Raw genomic sequence first — 15,430 nt, forward strand, 5'->3', positions numbered from 1 at the left:
AAAAGGGGGGGGGGGGTTGTTATTTCTTACACAGTGAAAGTAGACTGAGCACATTGTATTACTATCTAGGCTACTTAAGGTACAGCATGCGAAGTCTCACAGCAAATTGGGTCAGGCAAATGTATCGATAAGAATTGTTATCCTATACGGTAACACGCTTCGAGCGGCACACGGTCGCACTGATAGGGCCTACTTGCAGATACACGCAGCTTTTTCACTCCACCACCAACATTGCTGGAAGTTTTTTCCCGCTGCCGAAGCCGGCGAGTCATGCTGAACCATAGGGCTAAATAAGTAAATAAGCACAATCACAGAACGCCAAAGTGATTTTGTTTGACCTGTTCACTGCATTTCCTCAGTTTTTCATTGAAAGCTTTTCTATACCCGTCATTGCATGATTATGTATATTGTGTGACAAGTACAATGGATACACTATGTCCAGGATGTCGAGAAAGTTTCCAACCCGAAAACATCCTAAGTCGTAACGAGAATCGAACTCGTCATCTCTGGATTAGCAATCCTACGCCTTTGCTCGCAAGGCTAGCTGGAGACCCCACGTGACATTTGATAACTGATAAGAAATTAAAATAAGATGAGTGAACTTTGACATCAAGGTACTCTTTATCATGTCATTAAGCTTGTAATCTGGATAGGCTACTACTACCTACTACATGTCTTTTCCCATAAAAACCAGCCACTGTTTGTGATTCATTGAAGCATTTTTAAAGAAGTTTATCATAGAATATACCCCCGGAATCAGTCCATTATCGTTTCTTGTGAAAAACGTGTTTTACCATATGCTACATATCATGAGTGTATACAGAGATAACGAGTGTTAGATTTTTTCGTTTCTCTCTGGATCCAATCCCTGAGTTCAACCTCATCCGATTATAATAACCGGCGATCACGTGTCTCATATTACATTTATGTGACACACAAATGATATTGAAAGTATTTTGTCGCATCGCATTTGAGCGGAATGTGTATACCAGCAGGAATAATATACAAACCCTCATTATCTTTAATGGTAGTAAACCTGCAGCAAATTATGGAGTAGCATGTAAGCTCGATGTGATTGACGTAAAGTTCAAGATATTCTTATTGGTTTGCCCGCTCTAATACGATATAATATAATACGATATAATATTATTTAATGTCGTCTGAAAAGTTATTCGTTCAGGTGCATTAACACGAAACACGACATTTCGCCAACATGTCTCACCATCACAAAGACACGGTTCGTGAATGCAAACAATCCCATTTGATTTTGCCGTGACAGCTGCTCGCGGTTGCAAACAAACTGATTGAAAGTGCGAGTGAAATATGAGTGTAGACGCTCACAGAAAGCCTAATGGTACAGGGTGTCGAACGCAGGGGGAGAAGGTGTAACTATGTGGTTACAAAAATATTTTAAATCAAGATTAAAAATACGCGGGCGAGATTTGAATTCAAAAATTAAAATGTTTTAAATACCCCTTGGTCAAAAGGGCGAGTATAGCGCCATGGCGCTAAAAAATGTTACTATGGACACACTAACGATTGAACAACCAATCAGAAACTGACGCGTCGTGTTGGAGTATATGATATGCGGATCAATAGATAAAGATCCATCTTAAAATGATAAGTGTCCATAGTCCAGTTTAGGCAGTGCTACTGAGAGGAGTGATGAAATTGGAAACAAAGGAAGATAAAGATTGCTAAAAGTTTTAGAACCTAACTATTGTGAACGGCTGGTGCATTACAACAAGCGTTTAGTTAACGTGAGTCCCATGAAATCCTTTCTTATAAAACAATAATTATAACGATTGTTAAAAACAGTTATGGGAAATCCTATCGCTACGACTTGATTGACCACGCCGTGTGCCGTGCGAAGGGCACAAATTAGATCAGGTAATTAGCTAGACAAGTATTAAAGAATGAAAAGGCTAATAGTAATTTTGTTTGAAGGAAATCCTTCAAACGAAGGTGTTAGGTTGGGTCAACCGTTATTCCGGACCCGGTAATTACCAATTCATCACGTGGACGCTATTATCCCTCTCGACTGAACCGTGAAAGTGACAAAAAGACACCAGGCCCGGTTCCCGCCGGTTTGATTAGGATTCGTTGTTGTCAGTCTAATGCTAGACAGTATTCGTCAGTCAAAGGCGACATTGGCCTAGGAAAGGTGAAGACCAGTAGATAATTTTGAATCCAGGTCCGAAGGCTTAGACCCCTCGTTCCTGACCGGCCAAGTGAAATTCCCGTATTCCTGCAACATCGAGTTCTTCCAGTGCAACATACGAGCATCGTACCGGTACGCATCGAGCATCGCCGACGATCGTCGAGTCAACTCGCTACTTGCAGCATATCGGCACTTCTAGTATACCATTATTGTCCAATAAGAATATGAAAGTGCAGTAGTAGAGTGATCCAGAATAAAGAGTAGTGTGAAGCATACATTCAGGCGAGTGTCGAAGAAGCATTGACCAGGGCTGGCTAGGGACTTATCAGTATTATTTTTTTAGTTGTTTCGAATAGATCGATTATTTGAATTGGAATTAGTTTTTCGGTTTCGGTTGAGTTGGTTGACCGTTGTGAGTTGGAAGTAAACCACCCTCGAGTCTCACCGGGCATTTAAAGCATCGCGGCTTCGTGGCAGCCTCGCTGCCTGGCGCGTAAACGAAGTTCGTTTGAAAACTTCCGCGCACGTTTCATTGGCGCCCAACCAACGGGTTTTGGCCGAATTTGTATATATTTTTTGAATTACGTTTACATTAGTTTAAGTGCAAATACGAAATTGGATTGAATTTTTTTTAGTTAAGTAAAGTTTTTTTTTTGAGATATTAAGGTTGACAATTTGGATTTATTTTTTTATACCTATTTTGCTTAGCTACATAATTATCTTAATATTTACATAGTTTATTGAATTGGCTCAACTTAATAATATAGACAAAATTGAATTCATAGGTTTAAAAAAAAAAGTACACGAAGGAATTTGGAATTATGGCAAATCAAACAGTTAGCAACACAAGCTTTTTGTGGATAGATCCCAAGCATCTTACTCCAGATGAACTAGAATATGAATTAAAAATTCGTTGCCTTGACTTCCCAGGTATGCCACCGGAGGAACAGCAACAAGTTTTTTTTACGGAACAATGTAAAGAAGCACAAGTTCCAAGAGTATTAACACCAAGAAAAACACTACTAGAAGAAGTCGGCCTGATTGAAATCAAATTAATGATGATAAGACACGAATTGGAAGTAAAAGTAGAACCGAAATTATTTTCGAGATTGAAGCACCTTTATCTAAGGATGCAAAGAACATCAGCACTAGATACATACCAGATGCAAATGAAGAGAGACATACTTGAAGAAATCGAAACATTGATAGAAATATTCGGGAGTGAAAGGGATGCGATTCGAAAAGAAAACGCTAGGCGTACGGGTAGGAATAGTGGCGTAGAAAGAAGTGTTTTAGGAACAGCTACAGGCGCGTATAGAAAAAGTAGACTACCAGTACGAAGAATAACAGAGTATGAGTTTCCGCCCTCAGGGCAGGTTCACAGATCAACAGAGGTTAATTTGGAACCAGCGAGTCAAATAACGAATCCTCATGAAGGATCAAGCAGGCCACAACGCTATAGCGTACCGGAGGACAATCTACCTGCACCGATTCAACCACGACAAAGCGTAATGCCACAGGAAGAACGATCACGTGAACAAACAAGACGGCAACTGGAGGAAGCCGATCGAGCTAATTCGAGAGAATCAATGCTGATAGTGTTTGAAAATGAAGCAACAGAAGCAGCCCACTCTTCGACAAGAGTAGTTCAGGATAATCCGAGGCCACAAGAGGACTTGCATCCACGGGGAATAGAGCAAATCGTGGAAGAAGTTTTGGCGAATAAACTAGAGTCAGTTATGGATCGCATGCTTCAAAAGTTACAGGAAACTCACCTGGGCAATCAGGATAGGCAGGGAGATCGTCAAAATAATCTGTTGAGCCAAGCTCCGGATTTCTCGGCGAGAATCAGAAATGAAATGACGGGCAGAAACTCCGTGGCGTCTCACGCTTCATACGATAATAGTGGCAGGCGAGATCGTCAGTTCGATCTGGTAAATAGTCCGATAGATCAACAACAGAGGCGAGATCGTCAGTTCGATTTGGTAGATACTCCAATACTTCAACAACAGAGGCAGGACACTCAAGCCAATGTTAATATTCCAGGTAGATTCAATCATGTAGGTTGGGGTAACGTGAACCAGAATCAATGGAATAGAGAAATCTTACGAGAACCACGCCAGTCTAAGGTACCGGTAGAGAAATGGCCTGTTCGATATGGGGGTGACTCCAGAGGACCATCAGTTGAGGAATTCCTAAAAAGAGTAGAAACATTAGCGAATAATAATAAAACGTCAGAAGTAGAATTGCTAGGACAGATTAATTTTTTGCTCAGACCAGAATCACCAGCCGAAGTGTGGTATTATACATACAGTGCCAAATTTTCGTCTTGGAAAATTTTCAAGTACATGTTAAAATTAAGATTTGGAATGCCGAACACAGATCGCGTAACGGAAAAACAGATTCGCGAACGGAAGCAATTGGCTCAAGAGACTTTTATTGCATTTGTCGCGGAGATCGAACGTTTAGCTCAAAAATTAACAAAACCCCTAGAAGAGAGATACAAGCTAAATATTATTTTAGAAAACATGAGAGATTGTTATCGACCACATCTCGCGTTTATAGATTTGGATCACATTAACTTAGATGCTTTAACCAGCCTTTGTTTTGATCTCGATAAAGCATTCTACCAGACATACACCACGAAAATGCGAACGTTTAATGTTCACAATCTAGATGAAGGGCAATCTCAAATTGATGCAGAGGAATCAGAAGAGGAAGTAAACTTAGTCTCTTCTCACAAACCAAAAGTAAATAGACAAGATCGAGTATCCAATACTCGATCAGAGGAAACAGATAGACCAAATCAAGAAAATAACGTGTTATGTTGGAACTGCAGGCAGTTTGGCCATTTTTGGCGGAATTGTACAAAGCCAAAGCAAATGTTTTGCCATGTATGTGGAGAAATTAACGTAATGATTTCGACATGTCCAAATAATCACCGTTTCGAAAATGCACAAAAAAACTACTAGGGAGAAAGGTCGATGGGAGTGACCAATCCAATAAAATCAGTAAATCTCCTATAAAATTGGTAGAAGACATTCACAGAACGCAACAAGTGATAGAAATAAAAATAAGAACGAACAAATGCCCGCACATTAAGGTAGAAGTTTTAGGAAACCCTATAGAGGCGTTATTAGATTCAGGGGCCGCAATCAGCATAATTAGTGACCCCAAAATAATATCAAGACATAACTTCAAAGTAAATCCTACCGATCTGAGAATTAGAACTGCTGATGAAACAGAACATCATGGAATTGGAATGCTCCACATTCCATACACGTTTAATGGAAAAACAAAAGTAATTCCAACATTGTACGTACCTCAGATTACCAAACAACTGATCCTAGGAATCGATTTCTGGGATCAATTTGGAATCAAACCGGCGATTTCAAATAATTCAGAATGGAGACCATTGCACATTAATGCCTTAAACATGGATCAGATAGAATTAAATACTGTTAATGACTATTTTGCAGAAAGCTGTGAAGAAATTAATTTAATTCTAGAACCGACAGGGGAAAAATTGATGGATAGAGAGAACATAGAAGATGAATCGTTGGAAATACCTTCAGTAGAAAAACCAAATGATGAAGCCATTAACGATATACAAACCGAGCATGAGTTAAATGACATTCAAAAAGACAGACTAAAACAAATTTTAGAAATTTTCAAAACAAACGGAAAGCTGGGACGAACGAATTTAGTACAACATAGAATAGAACTGATAGAAGGAGCCATTCCAAAAAAGCCCCCAAAATATAGGAGATCTCCGGCAATGCAAAATGAGATACAAAAAGAGATAGACAGAATGATCGAATTGGACGTGATTGAAGAATCGTCGTCTGACTGGTGTAACCCGCTACTACCAGTGCGTAAACCTTCAGGAGAGTGGAGAGTTTGTTTAGACTGCCGTAATATTAACAGTATAACTAAAAATGAGGCATACCCTCTACCGGATATGCAAGACATTCTATCTAAAATAGAGAAGGCATCTTACTTTTCAGTGATCGATTTGTCGAAAGCCTATTGGCAAATTCCGCTAGAGGAACAAAGCAGAGATTTTACGTCATTCAGATCGGGGAGAAAATTATACAGGTTTAAGGTGATGCCCTTTGGTTTAAAAGGTGCTCCAACGACACAAACGAAGCTAATGCATAAGGCAATAGGTTTCGATTTAGAACCGGCAGTATTCATATACATGGACGACATAATTATTTTAACTAACTCATTACAAGAACACTTCAGATTACTTGAAATAATCGCGCAGAGAATCAAAAAAGCAGGACTCACTATAAGTCTAGACAAGTCGAAGATATGTCAAAAAAAGGTCCAATATCTAGGTTACGTAATTTCAGAGGAGGGGCTCTCTATAGACAGTAGAAAACTAGAGCCGATATTGAGTTACCCGATTCCAAAAACAATGAGGGAAATTCGTAGTTTAATAGGAATGATAGGATTCTTCAAACAATTTATTCCTAACTATAGTGAGGTTCTATCGCCCATCACTGATCTTTTAAAGAAAAATACTAAATTACAATGGACTAAGGAAGCAGAATTAGCTTTGAGAAAATTGAAGAGTGTACTCACTTCGCCGCCAATACTAGCACATCCAGATTTCAAAAAACCATTCATCATAGAATCGGATGCGTCAGCGCATGCAGTCGGGGCCGTTCTTATGCAAATTCAAGACGGCATTAAGCGACCAATTGCATTCTATTCGAAGAAATTATCAGCTACTCAGCAAAAGTATTCAGCCACAGAACGAGAATGCCTAGGGGTAATTCTGGCCATCGAGCGATTCCGACACTATATTGAAGGAACAGTGTTCAAGGTTATAACGGATGCGCAATCTCTAAAATGGCTCAATCAAGTCTCCGTAGAAGGAAACTCAGCACGGTTGGTCCGCTGGGCAATCAAACTTCAGCAATATGATTTTGAGCTAGAATATAGAAAGGGAGGTTTGAACATGGTAGCAGATGCTTTGTCAAGGGTTTATGCGGTAGATATATTAGCTAAAGATGTGGAATATGAAAAACTGATCAAAGATATCAAAAACGACCCTCGAAAGTTTGAGGACTTCCGAGTTGTGCGGGATAAGGTCTACAAGTACATAGCCGAAGGAAGGCAAGCTGACCCACGATTCATATGGAAATATTATCCACCAAGTTCAGAGAGAATCGCAATTTTAGAAGCCGAACATAATTTGGCACATCTAGGGACTCAGAAGACTCTTCGAAAAATTCAAGAAAAATACTATTGGCCCAGAATGAGTACGGAAATAAAAAGATATTGTGCAGCATGTGATATATGTAAAATGTCGAAGCATCCTAACACAAACCAAACCCCGGTCATGGGGAAACAGAAAATCGCGGATATGCCGTGGCAAATCATCTCGGCTGATTATGTAGGCCCATTTCCGAGATCCAAACAGGGAAATACGATGCTGCTTGTAATCACAGATCTTTTTTCAAAATTCGTTGTGATTCAACCGATGAGAGAGGCAAAGACTACAACACTCATTAACTTTATAGAAAATATGATCTTTTTACAATTTGGTGTTCCAGAGATACTCATTTCGGACAATGGTCCCCAATTTAAGTCGACACTATTTGCCTCAGTTCTAAAAAAGTATAAAGTAAATCATTGGCGCAACGCGAACTACCACCCTGCTAACAACCCAACAGAGCGTGTTAACAGGGTGATAAATTCTGCGATAAGAGCATATCTAAAAGAAGATCATACGGATTGGGACACTAATATTCATAAAATAGCAATGGCAATTCGAACAGCTTTTCATGAATCGACAGAATTCACGCCCTATTTTGTCAATTATGGCAGGAATTATATAAGCATGGGGGACGAATACCAACGTATAAGGGACAATGAAGAAGGACTAAGCTATGAACCAAAAATTAAAAATGAAGAGCTGAAAATCATTGTTACAAAAGTAAAAGAAAACTTAAAAAAAGCTTACCATCGGTATGAAAAGTACTACAATCTACGTGCAAATAAAAAACTTCCAGACTTTGAGGTAGGAGAACTAGTTTATAAGAAAAATCACTTCCAATCTAATAAATTTAAGAAATTTAATGCAAAATTAGCAAAAACATATTCAGTAGCAAAAGTAGTGGCCAAAATAGGATCAAACTGCTACGAATTAGAAGATGATAAAGGAGTAAGGCTAGGAGTATTCAAAAGAGCTGACCTAATGAAAAAAACATGAAGCAACAATTTAACAAGCTATGTAGTGAGATAAAATCTCACAAACCACAGAAACACAAACAAAATACGCAATGCGGAAATTAGATACTAGCTGATTAAAATGCAATATTCATTCACGCTCTAGAGTCAAATATGCCCTGTTTAAGACGTTCCTGGAGTCCATAGCGGATAACGAAGGGTCAGTACCTTGGAAAGCAGTGGGAGTCTGGAAGAGCCCAGACGATGATCAGGCATCGACTCGAGAAAGAATCATGCTATTTCAATCAAACAGTAATTGATGGCAATTTTATCCAAATCTTTCAAAATGTAAATATACTAATTTGAAAAACATTATCAAACAATCTATGAGAAAAAATTAGTTAAAAAGCTATGTATAAAACAACGTCTAGGACATCAAAACACTATAAGCAACTCGGTTTGCCGTTTTTAAAAAGCACTTATCAGAACATTTCTTCTAGTAGTTTAAAAACAGTAGATTTCCATGTCGAACAAATTCCAATAAGAAACATTAGGTTTATGTTGTAGCATATAGTCGATTCTTCTTGTTAATTCGACTGTTATTGCAAGAACAGAGAAAACTTCTAATTTTGCGGAGCAAAGAAGAAGAAGAAGACTGAGTGTCGGAAACTTCAAATGACATGCACTGTGCGAAAAGTGTTGATATTCCTTGATATCAAGAATATACGAGAAGTCCAAAATGTTTCAAAATCGCATAAATACGTTCCGAAATGCCTTTAAAGTACCATAAAACTTATTTAAAATATATAGCGGCATGTAACACTCGTTTAAAGTTACATATTTTCTTTGATTTCAATAATCAACATTCACACCGAAAAAATCAAACAACATTATTTTCCGTGCATCAAGTGATTTGACGTTTGCGGAACCACTTTCCGACGGTCGACCGTCGGACCCTCGTTCGAATTTTTCTATCTTCTCGCAATATTCACAAAGTAACACAAAAACACAATACAAATCTTACAGAGCTCTCCCAGTGAAAGCTTCTGTACAGAGCAGTATTTCGCAATAATTCCAACACCTGCAACATAATAGTAAGTTATCCGGCATACAGCATACAGGTACTCATTCAATGAATCAGCCAACATAATTCCAAATTCACTTTACAGCGTTAAATTAAACATTTTTAAAGAAGTAGATTCCACAACAGCATTCCACAGTTTTCATACTCGAACCAATCTAAAGAATGACAGCAACATAAGCAAACGTCACTTCAATCGAAGTTTATCGATTATGCTTTCGCCGATATAGTAGAGCGTTTAAGGGTCATCGCAATTAACGGGTCATTTAGATTATCGCGTCTTATCCCTAGTCGAGGGGAAAGTAATTTTATTCCGTGTACACGGGATGTATATTTTGTTTAACAAAAAAAATGTTTTTGTAATTTGTCGAGTAAATCTTGACGTAATGGTTCTCATAAAAGAACATATTTCGCATGAGTAGTCTGGTATAAGATACATACCGTATAATAGGAAATTAAGATAATTATGCTTGCTCGGTAAAGGTGACCTAACAGCGACATCAAAATCCATAAATCAAACTTGATAGCTCAAATAGATGTGAATAATGACCGAATTTACAAGATAGAATCCAGTTAAGTCTTAGAAAAATATTTTCTTAGATAAGTATCTAAGAAAATATTTTTCTTCGTATGCGTTTAGGGTAATGTAACTATGTGGTTACAAAAATATTTTAAATCAAGATTAAAAATACGCGGGCGAGATTTGAATTCAAAAATTAAAAATGTTTTAACCCTCAAATGCGCAATGTTGTTTTAGAACAACAAACCGAAAATACGTTTAATGTTAATAATTTGAATGGTACTTACGCTAAAAATACTTTCGACGATTTCTAAAAAAATCGCCTTGCGCCTTTAAGGGTTAAATACCCCTTGGTCAAAAAGGGCGAGTATAGCGCCAGGCGCTAAAAAAATGTTACTATGGACACACTAACGATTGAACAACCAATCAGAAACTGACGCGTCGTGTTGGAGTATATGATATGCGGATCAATAGATAAAGATCCATCTTAAAATGATAAGTGTCCATAGTCCAGTTTAGGCAGTGCTACTGAGAGGAGTGATGAAATTGGAAACAAAGGAAGATAAAGATTGCTAAAAGTTTTAGAACCTAACTATTGTGAACGGCTGGTGCATTACAACAAGCGTTTAGTTAACGTGAGTCCCATGAAATCCTTTCTTATAAAACAATAATTATAACGATTGTTAAAAACAGTTATGGGAAATCCTATCGCTACGACTTGATTGACCACGCCGTGTGCCGTGCGAAGGGCACAAATTAGATCAGGTAATTAGCTAGACAAGTATTAAAGAATGAAAAGGCTAATAGTAATTTTGTTTGAAGGAAATCCTTCAAACGAAGGTGTTAGGTTGGGTCAACCGTTATTCCGGACCCGGGTAAATACCAATTCATCACGTGGACGCTATTATCCTCTCGACTGAACCGTGAAAGTGACAAAAGACACCAGGCCCGGTTCCCGCCGGTTTGATTAGGATTCGTTGTTGTCAGTCTAATGCTAGACAGTATTCGTCAGTCAAAGGCGACATTGGCCTAGGAAAGGTGAAGACCAGTAGATAATTTTGAATCCAGGTCCGAAGGCTTAGACCCCTCGTTCCTGACCGGCCAAGTGAAATTCCCGTATTCCTGCAACATCGAGTTCTTCCAGTGCAACATACGAGCATCGTACCGGTACGCATCGAGCATCGCCGACGATCGTCGATTCAACTCGCTACTTGCAGCATATCGGCACTTCTAGTATACCATTATTGTCCAATAAGAATATGAAAGTGCAGTAGTAGAGTGATCCAGAATAAAGAGTAGTGTGAAGCATACATTCAGGCGAGTGTCGAAGAAGCATTGACCAGGGCTGGCATTCGAATAGATCGATTATTTGAATTGGAATTAGTTTTTCGGTTTCGGTTGAGTTGGTTGACCGTTGTGAGTTGGAAGTAAACCACCCTCGAGTCTCACCGGGCATTTAAAGCATCGCGGCTTCGTGGCAGCCTCGCTGCCTGGCGCGTAAACGAAGTTCGTTTGAAAACTTCCGCGCACGTTTCAAAGGTGGAGCACTGAATCCCTACCCCAACATGTGCGACATCTGGATTTGGTTCTAAACTGTAAACAACAGTGTTAATTCTCTACCACCTTTTTGTAATGGCGAGGCAATTTTTATGCACACTTTTGTTTTAGATATTTTATCAAAATTAAACACTCAATCATGCAGCAATATAACGATGTGGTATGCTTGAGATACCTGCTTGATTAAAGGGACTCGAAAAAGAATTTATTTGCAGTAACTAACCGAATATAAAAATGTTCACATTAACGATTGCGCCCTAACACCGGTTCTAAGCTTCGATGCAGAGTACACGAGCTTTGTTCGCCAGTGACAGGCGTATGAGGCCCTTGGTCGAACGTCAGAACTGAATAGAAACGGTAATGAGATAAAGATGTCGCTTTTTTTCATCTTGCATATCTTTTATCTCTTTACAGATTATATTAATGGATTATTTTATTATATTGGATAATAACAAAGCATGAGTATTGATTACTTATTCATTGTTAAGGTGTGATCTTAGCAGTTAAATAAAATAGATTAAAAAAATCAAAGTTCTACAAATTTATGATTTAACGAAGATATGTTGGTAGAGTAATAAACATTCTATACATTTCACTCACACGTATGCACTCCGCTGCAAACAGATGCACGTCTGACATTTTTATTTTCCGCTACGAACACCATCTTACCTACCCAGAGAAGTCTATACCAACAGCTGTGATTGTAAACACAGTCTGTACATCCATCGCATCGCAGTCTGCTTGGATAGTAACATATCAAACGCGATTATAAAAAAAATTGCCCACGTACAAGGCCTACTGGACTGCAATTTCCGCTGACTGATTGCTGGTTGAAAATTAGAAATAATTCCTTTCCAATTCACCTGGATGTACCCACCTGCAATCAAACAGTACCGACCAACATGGCACTGTTTGACGATCTCTCGTTCAAAGATATATTGGCATCGTCGGCCACTATCTCGACCGTATTGCAGTTCCTAACAGGATCGTAAGATGTGTTTATGTTATCAGCAGTCGGCATAAATGTCTCACCTTCTTATCAATGTGTTTCAGCGTGATATGCCACCGATATATTAGGAAGAAATCCACCGGGGAGACGTCCGCTTTTCCATTTGTGTCTGGATTCCTATCGTGAGTATCGTATTGCTCTATTTTTACATATCATTGACTAAATAGAGCAATGAAAGTATTGTGCACATTTAACCCTTAAAGGCGCAAGGCGTTTTTTTTAGAAATCGTCGGAAATATTTTTAGCGTAAATAACTATTGAAATTATTAACATTAAACGTATTTTCGGTTTGTTGTTTTAAAACAACATTGCGCATTTAAGGGGTTAAGCTAAGATTCGTACGTTTTGTAACATTCATACTTCGTCATATAAAATTCGATATTCATGTTTACATTTTGCAATTTATTATATTTTGGAAACATATAATTACGATTAAAAGCAGTTTATAATGAGTAGCAACATAAGCAGTTCTAATAACAAAACAGTGATAGGGTGGGTGTACCAATTGTCGCCATACATAAGAACAACTATTTTTAAAAAAATAAGTAAAAGGCATGTGGGTGGACTTTATATATCAAGCGAAAGGTTTTACTTCCTGCTCCTTAGAACAGCTGTGAAAACCACAATAAAATTTGTTATTATCCTCAAAATTGATTAATCCATAATAGGAACGCATGCACCAGTTGTGGCACTATTCTTAATTTTGGTTCCTTATTTGGCAAATCCCATTGTTTTCTTATGGGACTGGCCAAATTGGGACCACTAGTGCGACAACTGGTGCAAAGGACGTCAAAAATTAAGCAAAATCAATTTTTACAATTATGCTTTGCTTGTTTTGGAGGAAATCAAAGGTGTTATCGTGTCATATGAATATGTTTTATCGATATGAACTTGGTTTGCGGTGATTTGATTGGCCATTTGGCATATAAAGCACTAGTGCGACAACTGGTGCTATAGCCACAACTGGTACATCTAGCCTATAACTGCTCTTGCTACAGAGTTAATTTCCAAGCCATGCATGAGTATACATTAGGCAAAGTATCTGAAATTTCAAGAATGTTTATTCTCACAGTTGGCCCTCTGCTAATTTTCAGTTTCATACTTGCAGTTGTCGCTCGCTTGTGGTGTACAGTACAGACTAAAAAACACTTCAAATCAAAAACGACCGCAGGTTTTCCGAAATAGAAAAAAAACTTCTGGCAATTCCCACAGATTTTCAAAACTACTCAAGTAACATTTTAAGTTTTATATAACGCACTTGAAGTCCATAATTTACTCTACAAGAGTGTAATAAAACCAAAATGTTAATAGAGCAAGCTTCTGTTTATTTCTTTATTGACTGTTCTACTCCAATGTATTTAAAAGAAAATGTTCTGAGAGCAACACGCTGCATATTTAAATTATGTATTTCGCTCGGTAAGAAAAGGCACCAAATACATTTTGTCATGTACTCAACATATGGTACATTCGATTATTAAAACTTGATGTTTTTTTTTAATATTTATCAATGATGTTTTTTCATGTTTTTGCAGGTGCTCGCTTTGGTTAAAATATGGATTACTAACCGAAGAACATACAGTAATTTTTGTAAACACCATAGGCTCGGCCTTGTTTTTAGCATACGTAATAATTTACTTTACATTTTCTGTAAACAAACAAACAGTTGTTCGACAATTTCTGGTTGTTTGTGTCTTCATATTGGCTTGTAACGTTTATACAAAATACGAAACAAATTTGGATGTTTCCCTTCGAACTATTGGTGAGTCATATAATTCTCATATTTGGTTATTTTTCTAAAGAATTTAACTATTTGCAGGAGTTGTTTGCTGTTGCGTTGGAGTATTGTTCTTCGCATCACCACTATCAGTATTAGCGCAAGTGATACGAACCAAAAACACCGAAAGCTTACCATTTCCTATTATTGTTGCATCGTTTTTCGTTTCCCTTCAATGGTTCATCTATGGAATGCTCATAGAGGACAGCTTTATCCAAGTAATTAATGCAGATTATGCTCTCGATGAGTACTGAAATGTTGCCTTTACAGATTCCGAATCTTCTGGGATGCATGCTGTCATCGGTTCAACTTTTGCTGTACGCAATTTATCCGAATCGAAAGTTGTACGCTGATGGTGGACCATCGTACCAACCGTTACGGTCAGATGCCAACATTCTTTGAAAAGGGTTAGCAAAGCTTACCTTGAACTGAGGAGACATGCGGACCATGTGATTGCTCCAACACTATTTTGTTGAATGTTTCTTCCGTGATCAGTACAATGTGGAAATTAAGTTATTCTTAATATTAAAACACGAAGCAAATCGACTACTTGTTACTAATTTGTACCAACATAAAATGCTGTAATTTATACTTTTAAGATTTTGCAATTGACGAGAAACATTAAATAATTAAAAAGAATAAAGGTTTTGTTTCAATTCAAACATAATCATTCGAATGCCTTATAAAACTTTTTTTTTCTGCGAAATAAAAATATGATGTAAGTTTCAAGTCTTGCAACAAGGTTTGACAGGTTACAACAGGATAATCTAGGATGAATTACATTCCAGCAACTTCAAACTTCCTGGCACTGCAGGAAATTTGATACACAGGACAGAAGTGTATAAAAGCGGGTCTCGAATGACTATAATAGTCTTATACCTTCTACCAAAATTGGAACTGAATGCATACCTCGGAATGGTAGGTCGGCACTCTATTCCTGCTAGTATATCCGTAAGGCCACTACATCAACATCAACACGTCGAAGAGAAAGTACATGATAGAAGGAGGCTCAAGAAAGGACAACGTTAGTCATCCACCAGGAGTTTGTATCGGTGGTGACGAAATCGACGAGTTTGAAGAATTCGTGGGCTTGGGCTTACTGGTGATCTCAAAAAAAGATACCATGGCTGTATCGCGGCAGGAAT

General features: G+C 38.0%; 1 protein-coding gene across 1 annotated transcript; it reads left to right on the top strand.

Annotated features, from left to right (window-relative positions):
• Positions 1–12,142: 12,142 nt before the first annotated feature.
• Positions 12,143–14,928, top strand: LOC134215896 (sugar transporter SWEET1). The gene is made up of 5 exons (XM_062694983.1): positions 12,143–12,490; positions 12,556–12,633; positions 14,044–14,270; positions 14,328–14,503; positions 14,556–14,928. Exons 1-5 carry the CDS (start codon positions 12,405–12,407, stop codon positions 14,685–14,687), a joined length of 699 nt encoding a protein of 232 aa, XP_062550967.1. The 5' UTR covers positions 12,143–12,404; the 3' UTR covers positions 14,688–14,928.
• The last annotated feature ends 502 nt before the right edge of the window (positions 14,929–15,430 follow it).

This window comes from Armigeres subalbatus, chromosome 2, assembly GCF_024139115.2.
Source record: "Armigeres subalbatus isolate Guangzhou_Male chromosome 2, GZ_Asu_2, whole genome shotgun sequence".
NCBI classification, from domain to species: Eukaryota; Metazoa; Arthropoda; class Insecta; order Diptera; family Culicidae; genus Armigeres; species Armigeres subalbatus.